This window comes from Arachis duranensis, chromosome 3, assembly GCF_000817695.3.
Source record: "Arachis duranensis cultivar V14167 chromosome 3, aradu.V14167.gnm2.J7QH, whole genome shotgun sequence".
Lineage (NCBI taxonomy): Eukaryota > Viridiplantae > Streptophyta > Magnoliopsida > Fabales > Fabaceae > Arachis > Arachis duranensis.
The window spans coordinates 11,653,280-11,670,368 of NC_029774.3; the positions used below are offsets into that span (position 1 = coordinate 11,653,280).

The window sequence follows — 17,089 nt, forward strand, 5'->3', positions numbered from 1 at the left end:
TAGCTAGTACTAATTATTCAAATCACCATCTTATCAACTTGTTTTTTCTATACTTGTCAACTTACATATTTGACAATAAGAAGTACTAGATAGTCAAAGATTAATTACAATATAAAAATGTCATATAAAAATTTTTATTTTCTTTATAAACAAGTGATATACACTTTCTTATTACATACTCTCCTTATCACCTACTATTTTTCTGCGTGCTTGAAGTCATTAATGTTCTTTTCAAAATCAATTTCAGTTTCTTTCAAATTAAATACCTAAAATTTCTCACTCACATTATTACCTATTAAAATATAATTTTTTGCAGAAATTATGGAGGTTAAATTTAAAAATATTAACAATTTCTACTGCACAACTCATATTTTACATATAAATTATTAGAAAATAAAAAATAAATTTTTAAAAATAATTATTAACTCGTCATATTAAAATCAATAAATAAACATACATATGAATATTAAATAAAAAACATTAAAATAATTAAAATCATGATCTATTAGAGCACATATGAGATAATTTGAAAAATACAATAAGACACATAGTTTAAACTTTCGTAATATTAATTATAAAAATTTATTAATTATAAACATCATATGTATAAAATTACGAATATTATGAGTACAAAATTATGAATATTATTAATATGAAATTATCGATGTTATGCGTATGAATTTATAGATGTTACAAGTAAATTTATCAATTGAATAAATTAATTTAAGAATTTGACATTTTTTCAAATTCAATTATGAGAAGATTGAAAAACATCTGTGTTAATATGATGGTTACTTATGCAATAACTAAAAAATAATATATGTATGAATGTAATATCTAATAAACATGAATTTAAATTTTAGATATTAGTTGTATGTAATTATAGATGTTATGTATATAAACTTATGGATGCTATGTGTATGAACTTAGTTAGTACAATATAATTATAGATACACATATATAAAAAAAAATTAAATCAGTTTATTACCATACCTCATCAAAGCTAGGGTAATCTTTCATATTCTCAAAAATTGATTGATGGACAATAATCTTATCGGGTGAGTTTGTCTGTTGTTCAAATTATTTTTCAACTCCTTCTTGTAAATTTCTTTGTCCTATTCCAATTGTGCTTGTAATTGAAATAGAGTTGTCATTTTTAGTTGGAGGAAATAAACAACCTTCGTAATCCAAATTAACAATGAAACACCTATTAAATCAAGCTTTTATATTTGTCAACGTTTGCCATAATAATAAATGAATTAAAGAAAATAAAAATCAATTACAATTAAAATCATTTAATTAATATTATTACCGTTTTTAATTGTTATTAGTGATTATTATATTCTTAAATCTAAGATTTGAATCTTTCTCCAAAATTGTCATCTCGTTGGTGTCTATTTATTAAGTATGAGAGAGAGAATCATATAACATTATAACATTCAAATTATAAAAAAAATATTAAATAGTGATTATAAGAATGTCTAATAGTGAGAAATATGATATTATATATAATATCATTAATAAGCGGGGCTAACAAGAATATGATAAATCGATTGATAAAAGAGTGAAATAGAAAATTAAAATATTATTAAGTTATATAAATGAAGTAAATTATAAAAAATTTTGGCTTATTATGCCTAAACATTTTTAGTTACCAAACTTTTTCCTTTGACAATTATGTTTAACTAATTTAAAGCTTCCATAGCCACCATTGTTATTACTGTAGGCGTCCAAATTTTTTTAAATTAAATTTTTTAACCAAGTCTTAATGCACTTTTTTTTCTCTTCTTCTTCTTTTATTGTCGTCGTTATCGTCTTTTTTTGTGCGCTTTTTTTTTCATCTTCATTGTCGTTGTTGCCGTCACCATTGTCTTGTTGTTGTTGCTATTAATGATGATGGTGATGATGATGATATTGTAGTTGTTTAATTTGTTCTTCTCTTTTTTTTCTCCTCGTATTCTTTTATTATCATCATCTTCATCTTTTTCTTCTTCTATAAATGTTCAAAAAACTAAAATACAGACATTTATGTACTATGTGCAAAAATTTGTATACTATACCAATTAAATACACACAACATATAAATTTTGGTGACATCACAAAAATCTTGGTGTATAGCACAAAAATTTTAATGTGTAATAAAAATTTTTAGAAGACTACATATCTAAAATATTGACTCACTCAATTAACAAAATACATTTACAGCAAAAATTTGTGTGCTCTATATAAAAATTTGTTTACTATACCAATAAAATACGCACAACATAATAATTTTAGTGTATAATACAAAAATCTTGGTGTATAGCACAGAAATTTTGATGTGTACCATAAATTTTTAAAAGATTATATACCTAAAATATTGACTCACCCAACTAACAAAATATATTCGCAACAAAAATATATTATGTGTGCTATATCAATAAATTTCTGTACTCCACAATAAAATTTGTATGCTGTACTACAAAAAATACAAAAAATATATATATATACACGCATTTTTTTCTCTAAACTTACACCTACTTAATTAAATTTAACTATAAAAATACTTATATATATAGCATCTGTTACGGATCCATCCTGTGGATCCTACGCCCAGAACGGTCTCCGAACCCGGTAGCCCGGGTCCGACCCGCTCTGTCCTCCTGGAAAGTCCAAAACCGGCCAACTAAAGCTCTCAACAAACTTTCGAATACAAACGTCTCCCTTATCTTAACCAAATAAGATAAGATAAGATATTCACCATCACCTATAAAAAGAGCATCAGGCCCCCTTAGGCATTCATTCATTCCTCACACCTTTTACCTCTTAGATCCATTCTGACTTGAGCGTCGGAGTGTCTTTGCAGGTACCCACCCCTATTTCTCCATTCAGATAATCTGGCGTCTGCCTCGACTCGCAAGTCTCCAATCCATCTCATAACCCGTACCACAGACATCTTGTACATTGGCGCCGTCTGTGGGGACTTGTGATGTTGGGATGGAATGGCGGACGCATTCAAAGAGCAATCCTAGAGCCACCACGATAACTCCCGAACAAGGAATCCAACTCCCGAGCACCAAGGAGCTACACCCCATGGAAGGATAGCAAGCGTTATTCGCCAGACCACCCCGGTGCAGAACAAAGAAAACAACCCCGTTATCGTCGAAGCACGACACCCCGAAAACCTGGGAGAAAAAGTAGCTCAGATAATTCAAGACTTTTGCCTTAGGGTGCAAGAACTCGAGGGTCGAGTTGCAACCAAGGAGAAGCACAACGTCAAAAACGGAAATCACGCAACCTCCAGATCAAGATCTCGCATGAAACCAGGCACAGCAGGTTGCCAGAATGGCAACATGGCAAGAGATACAATTGTAGCGTCTCCCGTGACCACGGACAAGACAGGACGCCTGAACGACAACACGGTAAAAGGTATGATCGCAGCGTCTCACGCGACCCGGCTCATCAACATGACATGGACGACGACCGACGACGCCGAGAGGCCAAACGCACAAGAAGCGACCATGTGATAATGGGAGCTACTCCCTTTACTGAAAAAATCCTGAAAGCAGAACTCCTTAAAGGCTTCGACAAACCCACGGATATGAAGTACGACGGAACCAAGGATCCCCAGGAACACCAAGCGATCTTCGAGGCCAGGATGAACCTCGTAGAGGCTGTTGACGCGGTCCGATGTAGGACCTTCCCAGTAACCCTAGCCGGGCCCGCGATTAAATGGTTCAACGCCCTTCCCAACGGATCCATAACTGGCTTCCATGACATCTCGAAAAAATTTATGGCCAAATTCACCACCAGAATCACCAAAGCCAAACATCCCATCAGCCTGTTGGGAGTTACCTAGAGACAGGACGAGTCCACAAGAAAATACCTTGACCGATTCAACGACGAGTGCTTAACGATCGACAGACTCACAGACTCAATCGCAAGCCTCTGCCTAACCAACGGTCTCATGAACGAGGACTTCCGAAAATACCTCACCACCAGACCTGTGTGGACCATGCACAAGATCCAAGGCTTCGCAAAGGAGTACATAAATGACGACGAGATAAGCCAAGTCGTAGCCGCCAATAAACGGTAGCACGACAACACACAGCATGGCAACACGCCACCTCGACATAATCCCCCACCAAGAGAAAACCAAAAAGAACACCCCAAACCAGCAAACCTGAACCGACCTCCCAGAGTCAGAAAATTCTCTAACTACACACCCCTAACGGCCCCGATCACCGAGATATAACACCAAATAGCAGACCGAGGTATCCTCCTGAATGCCCAACAACTCAAGGAAAGAACCGGCAGTAATAAAACACTATACTGCGACTACCACCGAGGTTACGGACATAGAACACAAGACTGTTTCGACATAAAAGATTCTCTCGAACAAGCAATAAGAGACGGCAAATTCTCCGAGTTCGCCAAAATTATCAGAGAAGCAAAATGGGTAGAAAGAGACAGATCACCAGAGAGAGAAGGATGCAACCCGAGGACGCAGAGATAAGCCCCAGGGAAAGCCCAGAGACAAACTCGACGATAATCGTAAACGTCATCACAGGCAAAGACACCCTGGGTAAATTGAAATCGGCACTCAAGAAAGATCTCAAGATCTTGGCAATCAGAGACCAAACCCTAACCACCACCATCGGTAAGGAGATAACCTTCTCCCCCGAGGACTGCCAACACGGTACCTTGGCGGAAGACGCCCGCTTTGTCATCTCGGCAAAGATCGGAACCGGGCTGGTCAAAAGAATACTGGTGGATATAGGAGCAGACTCTAATATCCTTTTCTGAGGAGCCTTCGACAAGCTCGGACTCCGCAACGACAAACTACAGACACATCGCAACGGAGTCACTGGACTCGGAGACAACTTTCTCAAACCAGACGGTTCCATCGTCCTCCCCCTCACCATAGGGACGAGAAACCAAAGGAAGACAATCCTATCCGAGTTCGTGGTCCTCAAAGACTCCACCGCTTACTCCATTATCAGAGAACTACCATACGCGACCTGGCTCGCCAACGTCGTGCTGGTCAAAAAAGCTAACGGGAAGTGGTGAATGTGCGTTGACTATACGGACTTAAACAAAGCCTGTCCAAAAGACGCCTTCCCCCTACCAAATATCGATGGGCTAGTAGATGCCGCATCTGGTCACCAATACCTCAGCTTCATGGACGCATACTCCGGGTACAACCAGATACACATGCACCGACCAGACGAAGAAAAAATGGCATTCATCACCCCGGATGGCACATACTGTTACATAGTCATGCCCTTCAACCTAAAAAACGCCAGAGCCACTTACCAAAGGCTCGTTAACAAAATATTCCAAGGCCTGTCCGGGACCAAGCTAGAAGTTTACATAGATGACATGCTCGCCAAAATCGATTCAGGCGAGCAACTCGTCGATGTCCTTGAGCTCGTCATTAACACCTTAAGGAGGCACCGAATGTGCCTTAACCCGACAAAATGCGCCTTCGAAATGGAAGGAGGAAATTTTCTGGACTTCATGATCACACAGCTGGGGTATAGGCAAACCCCAAGAAGTGCAGGGCCATCCTCGAAATGGCAACCCCAAAAAACCTCAAAGACATCCAAAAATTGACTGGCCGATTGACCTCCCTATCCCGCTTCCTCGGCGCATCGGCCAAGAAGGCGATCCCCTTCTTCAAACTCATGAAGAAAGGAACCCCCTTCGAGTGGGATACAGAATGCGAAAAGGCATTCCAACACTTCAAGAAAGTACTGGCGGAACCCCCCTTTCTCGCCAAACCCCAAACAGGGGAGATCCTCTACCTATACCTATCCATAATGGAAGAAGCACTAGCCGCGGCACTTGTCTGAGAAGACAGAAACAAAACCCAGCGACCTATTTACTTTGCAAGCAAAGTCTTCCCAGACAAACGGATAGGTGGAGTCTGCGAACAAGATAATTGTCAAAGGAATCAAGAAACGGCTCGACGAGGCCAAAGGTCTATGGGCAAATGAACTTGGATCCGTCCTTTGGTCATACCAAACCACACCCCAGACCTCCACATGGGAAACCCCTTTTCGCTTAACATACGACGTAGAAGCTATTATCCCGGGGGAGATAGGAGACTCGAGCCCCAGAAGAACAATCGGAGGCGACGACAAAGAGGCAGAACGGGACCTCACAGATGAAATAAGAAGCAAAGCCCATATGCGAGAGCTAGCCTTAAAACAAAGAATCAGCCTAAGATATAACCGAGGCGTAGTCAGATCTCGTCCTACGATGGAACGACATCGGCGCCCCGACACCCAGAGAAGGGAAACTCACCTCCAATTGGGAAGGCCCATACAGAATCAATGCAACAATAGGAAAGGGAGCATACAAGCTCGAATGGCTCAACGGCGACGAGATCCCGAGGACCTGGAATGCCGCCAACCTGTGACGATATTACGCGTAGGCTCATCCCTTACCTTCAAGTTTATATTTTACTTATTCCTTGACTTTATCTTCTTTCTGCCTTATTTTTCATTTTCATTTAAGTGTATTTTCGGGTACTCATTCCCCCCACATCGGAGGGTTTTAACGAGGCCCAACTTAATAAAATCTTATTTATCAAAACACACTTGCCTTGCTTCTCCTTATACTTTCGTAATGGCAAAAGAACTAACGGCCAACATCGAGGACGGATCACCCTCGAGGCCTAAAAATGGATATCCATAACATACGACTGAACGGCCTACCGAGCACCCTAAGTCACGATGGCTTAGGAATGCACACAAACGGCTTGAAAACAGAAAAGCCTGAACGGCCAAAATACACTCACACCCGAGTCATCAAAAAACGAGTTAAAAACGGCCACAACGGCCCAAAAGGTATAAGTCAACCAAAAGCAGAAAAATATCTGAAGTCACAAACCCGGCCACACGGCCAACAAAAAATAAAAAAAGATATAAGTTATGAAAGTGGAAAATACAGAAGAACACAGAAATCCCACTCAAAGATCCATGATGCGACCATCCTGGACAACCTTGAACGCACCCATGATGGACATATCGGCATCAAGGGCAAGAACCTGAGCTTGAGCCCTCATCGTCTCTTCGACCGCTGTCACTGCCTCCTTTACATCAGCAAGAAGCTCGGTCTTCTCTTTCTTCAACACCTCCACCTCGGCCTTCGACCCCGCAACCTCAACCTTCAGAGTGTTCACCTCAACAACGAGCACGGCAGGCTGAGATTCAGCGTCAGAAGCCCGCCTCCGCTCCCCGCCCAGCTGAGACAAAAGTGATGTCTCAACTTCAGAAAGACGGAGGATTTCAGCCCCGGCTTCCTCGGACGACTTCACGGCCTTCTCTCTGGCCACCTCCGCAACCTCAAGTTGCTCTTTCAGCTTGTCCAACTCAGCCTGGGAATGGTACATCTTCTTGTCCAACAGACCAACCTGGGCCATCACGAGCTCAGCCTTCCGAACGATAATCACAGATCGGAGGAGGGAGCGATACACCAACTTGGCCTGAAAGGCCACATCACAGTCATCGAAAAATCCCTCAGTACAAGGCATCAGATGCTAGTCAATGAAAGCTGAAGCATCAAAGCGCCGATCCATCACGGAGGGAACAACACCCTCCTCCTCCAAGTTCTCACTACTAATCTCCTCGGGCCTCATTCACTTCCGAGAAGCCTCAGCAGCCGAGACTACGATTACCTCCTCCTCGGGTGAGATCACAAGACCCGGAGAAGCTTGAACATCAACCTTCGTGCGAAACAACCCGAGAGTCCGCAACAGGATGAGACAAAGGGGTGGAAGGAGAAGCCGATGACGCCTAAAAAAACAAAAAAAAAAAAAAAAAACACACCAATATATGACTGGCAAGCCACAGGATCCCCCATGACGTCCCGGGGATTCAATGGTCGTTCCCCAAACAGATGCCAGAGGACGCTGGCAATATCCTTGTCCTCCGGAGACAACCCACCATAGGTAACTCTCGTCAAAACTGACGGCCCGGCGTCAAAGTTCCAATAGGTCGGGAACCGACACTCACCTTCCATCGTCAACCAGAAAGGATGATGCCCTCGAACAGCGCGCACCTTGAAATACTCCCTCTTGAACCCATGAAAGGAGTTTTCAAACAACCCGAATAAACGTCGATGGGGCTGAGCCTAAATGACATATACCCTTTCTTATTCTTTCCCTCCTTGGTCGGAAGAGTGCACAAGAACAAGAAGAGGAAAATAGGAACAGAAACAGGAAGCCCAAGGTATTCACAGACAAGCTCAAAAGTACAAACAGCCGCCCAACTCGGATGAAGCTGGGATGGCACCACAGAACACCGACTCAGCAACGCCTAAACAAAGGGCAAAAAGGGGAACCACACACCGAGAAGAGTGAACATCGATTCATAGACCCACATCCAGTCCGGAACGGTCGGAGAATCGAGGTTCAAGTAACAAACCCTCTCATCGGCATCGGGGAGGACGAGCTCGTACTGACGCTTGGCATCCCCACCCCCACAAATCGCCCCAAGGTCATGGAGCCTCTGGAGATCCGCTTTCGTCCTCTGCGACGGAACCCCCCAAACGTCGCTGGTCACCCATGCGTAACGGGAGGGAACACCCCGAGAGGGAGGATCGGAGCACCCACACCCTCATTCCTCCGCCGATTCATACCTAAAATAGGGAGGAGCACCACTGTCAAGCCTAACAAAACTACGCAAAAATAGGAAAGACAACCAAAAACCTACTACTCACTACAACCCACGCAGTGGTGCTCAGCCCCTGCAAAGACAAAACCAGTACCTCTACCTAAAACACACCAGAAAACAACAGCCAAAGATACACAAAAACAAGGGAAGCTAGCAACATAGAACACAAAGAATGAAGGAAGAGAGCACCAACCTGATAATTCAAGCGAAAAACTTGGAAGGCGCTTAGGAAGCAGAAACACGACAGTAGAAGAGCGACAGCAACGAAGCAGAAGCACAACAGTAAAGGTTAAAAACCAGAGAGAAGAAAGTAAAATCCACAAAGGAGAGCAAAACTAAGAAATGAAACAAAGGAGGGAAGAAAAGGCAAAAATCGAAACGGTTTCAAAACAAAGAAAAGGACGAAAAAATCCCCGAAAGTAAGCAAAGCCAAAGGGGCAAAACAAGAAAGCAAACCAAGCATCCCCTCATAATAAATGCACCCCTTCAAAAAACGCAACTGACAGCACGCCTCGAAAAAATGAAACGGACGCAAGAATACGGAAAGTTCACGTCAATCAAACGACACGAACTCCAAAGAAGACGAACCTCAGCTGAATCGCAAAACCCGAGGGCCAACACGCCGACCACCCGCGAAAAGCAAGATCCATCAACCTGGAACTCGGCTTCGACAAACTGAAGAAGGCCACCAACGGCCAAAATCATATCCTCCAGCGATAGAGACCGACCTTGCTCGCTCTCCCACTGCGGGGGCAACTGTTAGGATCCGTCCTGTAGATCCCACGCCTAGAACAGTCTCCGAACCCAGTAGCCCGGGTCCAACCCGTTCCGTCCTCCTAGAAAGCCCAAAACCGACCCACTAAAGCTCCCAACTAACTTTCGAATACAAACGTCTCCCTTATCTTAACTAAATAAGATAAGATAAGATATTCACTATCACCTATAAAAAAAGGATCAGGCCTCCTCAGATATTCATTCATTCCTCACACCTTTCACCTCTTAGATCCATTCTGACTTTAGCGTCGGAGTGTCTTTGCAGGTACCCACCCCATTGCTCCAGTCAGATAATTCGGCATCCGCTTCGACTCGCAAATCTCCAATCCATCTCACAACCCGTACCAGAAACATCTTGTACAACATCGCTCATAAAATACATACTATAAGTTTTATATCATTAAAAGTGTCGTCATCATAGTGTTTGATATAACAATTTGATTTTACATTTTGACCTTTTATTTTTTATCACCACCAATAATCGCTTTCGGACTGCCTCTCCCAAACTTCTGTCAAACCTCTACTCCTCTTCCTTTCTCGAAATCCTTCTTTATATTAATATCTTAAAATAATCTTTTCTACATTTTAACACACTAAATTATTTCAATTCTAATCAAATTCTATTAAAAAAATATAAAAGAATTTGAGTCTAAACTAATTTTGTTACTATTTTTATTCATTCTAAACAAAAAATATTTTAAAATCAAATCAATTTTAAATCTATCTATTATATATTATTAATTTTACCACTAAAATATGTTTTATATCACTTTTTTATTACAATTAAAATTAAACTTTTCCTTCCAAAACTAAAGAATTTTCTTTTTCTTTTTCTCATTTTTTTTATTCTCTCATTTCTTCACAATTTTACTCATTCTATTTCTTTTATATATCATTATCAATGACTAATTACAAATTTGTCAATCAAAATATACATGGCATTCTTTAATTGCTTCAAATTAAAATTAAAATATTAAAATTAAAATATAGTTATATTATATATTATATTTATATATTATTAACTAATTTAATAACCAAAATGTGTCACATAACACTATCGTATTAAAATTTAGAGAAAATATTTTTTTCCAAAATTAATAAACCCCCTTCTTACGTTCTCTTATCTACCTTTCTTTTTTTCTTCTATTTCTCTCTATCTTTCTATTCTACAAAAATAAAATGAACATAATATAATTCAAATAAAAATTATTATTATTATATGCATATTTTTTATTGAGTTTTAAATTTTTATTACTTATCTTTCTAATCTATATTTGCACTTCTTCTTCTTTAAATATTTATTACATATAATTTAGAGAAAATACTAATGTTATTAAAAATTAGAATCAAGATTTAATTGTTTAAAAAAAATAAATTTGAGTTAATTTTATAACTATCAATACAAAACTTTTTTATGCTAATACCTAATTATATTTTTATATACATAGAGAAAAAATATTTTTAAATAATAAGTATAAAAATTAATTATTTTTATTTGTACAACAGACTTAACACATAATCAAATATAAAAACATACACGTTCAAATTTTAGATAACGAATATTAAAATTAATTATTAGTAAAAAACTAAAAATTAAACTTTTGTATGAAAATAATAACTAAAAATTTTATTATTTAATTTTTTATTTACGGAAATCTTGGTCTTCTTAGCCGACGGAAACCTTTGTCCCTTACAATCTTTTTGTAAAAGTAGTTTAATGCTATAAATTTTTTGTACTATAATCTATAATATCAGGATCAGCATAATTTTAAAAGATTTATATTTTCATAATGTTATTAGGGTAAAACTAGTAGTTATGCTCTAAATATACCCATATATTTTCATTTTCATTTCATATTGTTTCTATGATTTTAACTCACTTCATATAACTTTTTCTTATGATCTACTGATGTAATCAATAGGTCTTTCTTTTCTGAAATATAATATTTTTTATTAATCCTTTAATTATCTTGATTTATCCAAATGTTAACTTGTTCAACCAAAAATTAGAAGACCATAGAAGTAGCTGTAAAATGCTGACATACTGTTGATGCATATCAGCCTTGGAAATCCAGGGTGCCGTCGCACATGCTGTGGTGTTCGTTTAGGACCAACACAACACGTTTTATGGGTGTCTTATTGTCTTTGTTAATTGTAACAAAACAATTCCACGACAAGAATTTATACTGCACGGCAACTGTTGCATGATTGGCCCAATAAACTAGGTGCACTAAAAAAGCAGCAGCTTAAATACTAAGAATGTTAGTACCGAAGACTAGCAAAATAATTTCTCATAAATAAACTAGATCACGTCCTAAAAACAAAATTAAATAAGTTGATATGCGAGAGTAAGTAAAAAGTTTTCTTAGTTGAAATAAAGGATAAGTAAGGAATCGATCATCATCATATGTTAGTTTAAGATTTTTGCAATTTAAAGATTCTTATAGAAAAACCAAGCATCCTCTGAAAGGTGGTGCGGTCCTTGTATTGCATATGTAGTTTTGTCATTCAACCATACACTAAAGTTTCAGTCCATAAAACAAAATTATTATATACTAAACTTCTGAATCTATTTGTGAGGTAGATTACTAGATTATCCTTTTTAAATTGAGATCTCATCAGTTTCATCAATATTATACTAATTCTGTTTTATCCAATAATATCATAAATTTTTATAATTACCGTATCAAAGGACTCATGTTAGATCAATTCTGGATAACTTGGAAGTTTCAGTAATGAAACCATTCAAAAGAAAAAGCATACACAACCATCTCACGTACATTATAACGCTCCATTATTTATAAACTAGGAGTGAAAAATATAAGGAGTAATGAACAAAATTCATGAACAAACAATGAAGTAAATTTTGATTATTTACGGGAATAATAAAGTAATACAGACAGCACCACTGCCACCACATTTGAACAAGCTTTACAGAAACAATAGTATCACAAAGTAACACAATCTGTCTCCGAGAGTCCATACATACACTAACTTTTTTCCTTTAACAAATGAACCCTCCCAAGCCCCAACCCCAATTGTGTATTATGTTTCCTCTCTCCAGTTGGTGATGCATTAACAGGTTGTATCCAATTCCAAAACCCATGAACAAGATATATAGTGATAGATATCACATTACTATGAGCAACTAACTATAGATAAATTTGGCCACCCCAGACACAACAATATATAAAATTTATATAAACCAAATGAACAAAATAACCCTGTACGAAAGAATAATCCCCCCCAGACCCCAGGTTGCACCCTGATTTTGTTCCATCAAATGAAATGCATAAACACCCACCTAGGCAGCATTTTCTGGTCAGCACCTTTCCTCGAAAATTAAGCTCTCTATTCAGAGATGGGTGTGGTCTTGGACCTGTAGAGGAGTTTCTTCTTCTTGGATGTTTGGTTATCGATGGTGAGCACGACCTTGCCAGGTTCACCCACTTTGAAGCTGTTGCAAATCACTGTTTCATCCGCCGGGGCGATTTTCCTGCTCTTCTGTACTATCACCGTGTATCCATCGTCGGCGCTGGGCGCAAATTCAGCCCCGTGGCTCACATCCCAACCCACAACTCTAAGCTCCCAGACAAGGTGGCTCTTCTGCATATCCAAATAAACATCAAGTATTAATATTACTTATTACTTAACAAATATTGAATCAAAGGGCACAATTAGCTCCTTCCATTCCATGGTTAATAATCAGATAAATATTAGTGACCTCAGCAAATGAGAACTCGACGGTGTGCTTTGTTGCTGGTTTGATTGTAACCTCTGTAACAGGATCGGCGGTACTGAATTCTTGCTCACCCTCTCTGCTTAGTCCACCGTATTGAACCGGCACTTGCTCCGGGGCTATGTACCTGTTCACAATGACAAGCAAATTGTAGGAATTAATAATCATGAATAAGGTAATAAATATGAGAAAACATAGCGGCATGAGTTAATGAAAGGAGGAGACAGAATTTAATGTAAGCAGGTAGGTAGTGTACTTGAAAAGGGTTTCAGCAGACTTGGATGGTCCAGCAAATACAAATTTGCTCTTGGTCCTCTGGGTCAGGAAAGCACTTATCATCCTTGAAAAGGCAAGGTACCACCATGGCACATTGATAAACACCTGCACCAAACAGATCAATGAATAATTAAAGAAATTCACAAGAATAAGACAAGAAAATAGAAACAATTGAGGTACCTGCTTGGCAACAAACTCAGGGTAGTTATCCTGAAGCAGTTGGAGGGCCTGGTTAGTAGCCTGCCTGAGCTCCCTCTTGCTCAGTTGTCCAGGTGAGTTCTTGAGATCGTTGACCTGCACGATGGTGGAGATCCCTCTCGGACTGAAGTCAAGCTTCCTGACGCTCTTTTCCAGAAGCTGGATCCTCCACCTGATGAACTTCTGGCGCTTCTCCTCGTCGGAGAACGTCTTCTGGTAAAGCTCCTTGTTCTCGAATTCTCCGAAGACGTTGTAGCACACCGGGTGCCCTTCTTTATCGACCCCTTGAGTGAACACCACCTTGTCCCAATCGCTTCCGAGATCTTCCTCGATCAGGGAATCGATTCCGAATTCCTTGCGCCATCGGACGGTGTTCTTGATCATCGTGAAGGCGTCCTTCACCTTGAAGTCCCTCGCTCTCAGGAACTTGAGCAGGATGACGTCACTCCTCTCGTCTGCCAGCAGTGGGATTCCCCATATCGACACTTCCTCTGGAGCTTGCGGCGGAGGAGGAGCTGCCGCTTCTTCCTTCTTCTCCTCCTCCACGGCTACTGCTGAACTTGAAGGACCTTCTTCCTCCACTTTCACTGACACTACGCTCTCCTCTATGGCTTCTACCGTCTCCTTCTTCTCTTCTTCGGCTGCCGCTACCACCTCTTCCTTCTTCTCCTCAGCTGCTACCACCTCTTCCTTCTTCTCCTCAGCTGCTACTACCTCTTCCTTCTTCTCTTCCTCGGCTGCCGCAGCTTCCTCCTTCTTCTCTTCTTCGGCTGCCGCTACCACCTCTTCCTTCTTCTCCTCAGCTGCTACCACCTCTTCCTTCTTCTCCTCAGCTGCTACCACCTCTTCCTTCTTCTCTTCCTCGGCTGCTGCAGCTTCCTCCTTCTTCTCTTCTGCCTCTTCCTTCTTCTCTTCGGCAGCTGCAACGGCCTCTTCTTTCTTCTTGTCTTCTTCTTTTGGCGGTGGAGGGGGAGGAGGAGAGGAGAGCTCGTGCTTATTGAGGGCTTCTTGAATGAGGTTCTTGAGGTCATCGAGAGCCTTCTTCTGTGCTTCGGGGAGGTCGCCAACCACGTAGCTCTCCTCCTTGAAAGACACCGATTGCGCTATCTGATTCTTCCCTTCAACGGGCTTCTCCGCCTCCGACTCCGCCGCTTCTCCTTCCACTGCCTTCTCTGTCACTACAACAGCATCGCCCTCCTTCTTCTCAGCCTCAGGCACTGCCGCCTCTGCCTTATCGGCATGTGTCTCCTTATCTGTCTCAGGAACAGGTTTGTCCGGCTGGGCCTCCGTCTCAGGCTGAGCTACGGCGGCCACCACTTCCTCAGCTGGTTTCTGTGGTTCCTCAGCCATGGGTGATCGAGAAAATCAAAACTGAATTGAAAAGAATAAAAATATAGAGAAGAGTATAGTTGAAGTGTATGTGTATGTGTGTCAGGAGTGTTGAAATCAAAGAGAGATGAAGACGAAAGAAGGAAGAAGAGAGGAACAGTCAAATAGAGAGAGAGGTGGCAAAAGGGTGGTTGGTTGTGTGAAGTGTGATGGGAAGAACCAGTCTGTCAGAACAAGTATGCCAGCCAGCACGTACACCACTTCCACTCCTTCTGTGGGTCCAATTCCAATTCCAATTCCTTATTTTCAATTCTTGATTGGGACTTCACCCTAATCATTCATCTAATTTCCTTTTTAGTTTTTTAAGTATCATCGCTAATGCAGGGACAAACCTATTTAACAACAAATGACTAAATAGATAGTCAAAAAATAAAAAATATTATTTACACGTCAAAATTAATTATAAAAATCAGTTATATATATTAATATATATTTTATATTAATAATTAATTTGATATTGATTTTTTATATAAATGAAATATAGTATTATATACCATGAGTTGTCTTATTTTATTTGGTGTAATGAATATCTAATTAAGTAAAAAAATAAGAGGAAAATAAGTAGTTACTTTGAAAATAATCAATTAGATGAAGGTTAGTTTTTTATGAAACCAAAAGATTATAATTCACTCTTACTCTTTTTGTGTGCCAATATATCATTATATAAAAATATATATTTGATATTCATAAAAAATTAATTATACATTAAAAATATTTAACTATTTTATCATGATATATTTTTTGTACATTTAATTATTCGGTAATTAATTATTTCATTAAAAGAATATATAAAATAACATTGATTTGATAATTAATTTTTTAAAAATAATTTTGTGAAAGTTCCCAAAATGAAAAATATTAATTTAGAAATGACACAATATCTACGACTTGCTTATGAACCACCTGTAAACTTTATCAAAAACCGGATATGCATGAAACCACGTCCTTATCTTTAACCAACCTCAAGTATTCACTTCATTAATATCTCAGCTTAACCTTCGAGTAAGTTACATCTAATATAATATTCATTCACTTCATTACTAGTCAAGATTTTCTATTATGAGAAGCGCTCATCTTGGTGGGAATCAATCATAGATGATATTTGGATTTTTATAAAATGACAGTACTGTTTACGTTCGACGATTGTCCCATTCAGGAAGTAACATTAATCAGATATTCACATTCTTAACAATTAATTAACATTATTAATAATAATATGCAATGGCGTGTCATACTTAACAAGCAATTTTAAAGGAAAGGAGGAAACATAGATAAGAATCAAATCAAACGTTATCAAGTTGTTCAAAATTATTCAAAGTAATCAAAACAATTTTATTCATAAATCGCTTTTGCCAGCAACACACCCATTATTTATGTGCTTTATTAGAACACAACTTCGCTGTTCTTCAAATCAAATTTCTCAAAGTTACTTTAAATTTTTTCGGCTAATTAAATAAATCAACGAGAATAAGTATCCAAAAAGCACTTTCCATGATCCAAAAACTTAAAAGTGGTGCCAAGGGATAGAATGCCTGTGGAATTAATTAATTAATAAAATTTAAAAGATTAATTACAACCGAATTCTTATAGCTATCTACTTAATCAAATTGAGGTGCTGAAATTGAAACATCTGGAGAACAATTAATAAGTGAATAAAAAATTAACTACTAATTTAATATTCAAAAAATTTAATCGTTATTCGTTAATAAAAAATTTAAAAAATATTATCAATAAAATAATAATTTAAAAATATAATAAAAATAATTAATAATAATTACTTTTTTTTAAATGACAAAAAATTATATTTAACAAATAATTTATCTATTTAATCTAAATTTTGTGACAATATTTGAATAAATATTTTAATATACACACTAAAATTCAGAATGCAATTTAATCTCTAAAATTTATTTTATTTTTTAAAAATTGTGATAATTCACAATAAAAAATTTTAAAAAAATTCAGTTGACATAAATTTATTAATTTTTAAAGATATTTTTTAAAAATAATAATTGATCCGACCGTTACTAGGTCGATGTCATAACTCGGTATC

General features: G+C 38.3%; 1 protein-coding gene across 2 annotated transcripts; it reads right to left on the reverse strand.

The window, feature by feature from the left end:
* Positions 1 to 12,278: 12,278 nt before the first annotated feature.
* On the reverse strand, positions 12,279 to 15,186 carry LOC107477591 (patellin-3). 2 transcript variants are annotated; one of them, XM_052258932.1, is made up of 6 exons: positions 14,461 to 15,186; positions 14,362 to 14,430; positions 13,630 to 14,331; positions 13,430 to 13,554; positions 13,159 to 13,300; positions 12,279 to 13,040 (listed from the first exon to the last, which is right to left on the reverse strand). In XM_052258932.1, the coding sequence occupies exons 1-6, from the start codon at positions 14,995 to 14,997 to the stop codon at positions 12,786 to 12,788; spliced, it is 1,830 nt and encodes a 609-aa protein (XP_052114892.1). In that variant the 5' UTR covers positions 14,998 to 15,186; the 3' UTR covers positions 12,279 to 12,785. The 2 variants fall into 2 exon arrangements, with proteins under 2 accessions (XP_052114892.1, XP_052114893.1); XM_052258933.1 differs by lacking the exon at positions 14,362 to 14,430 and having other exon boundaries at positions 13,630 to 14,301.
* Positions 15,187 to 17,089: the final 1,903 nt, after the last annotated feature.

Excerpts from the sequence above, each read along its gene's own strand:
- LOC107477591 (XM_052258932.1), bottom strand. The coding sequence starts at position 14,997 with ATGGCTGAGGAACCACAGAAACCAGCTGAGGAAGTGGTGGCCGCCGTA. Across the intron at positions 13,555-13,629 it reads CTGAGTTTGTTGCCAAGCAG|GTGTTTATCAATGTGCCATG; the intron begins GTACCTCAATTG and ends TGTTTGGTGCAG. Across the intron at positions 13,041-13,158 it reads TCGAGTTCTCATTTGCTGAG|AAGAGCCACCTTGTCTGGGA; the intron begins GTCACTAATATT and ends TTGGATATGCAG.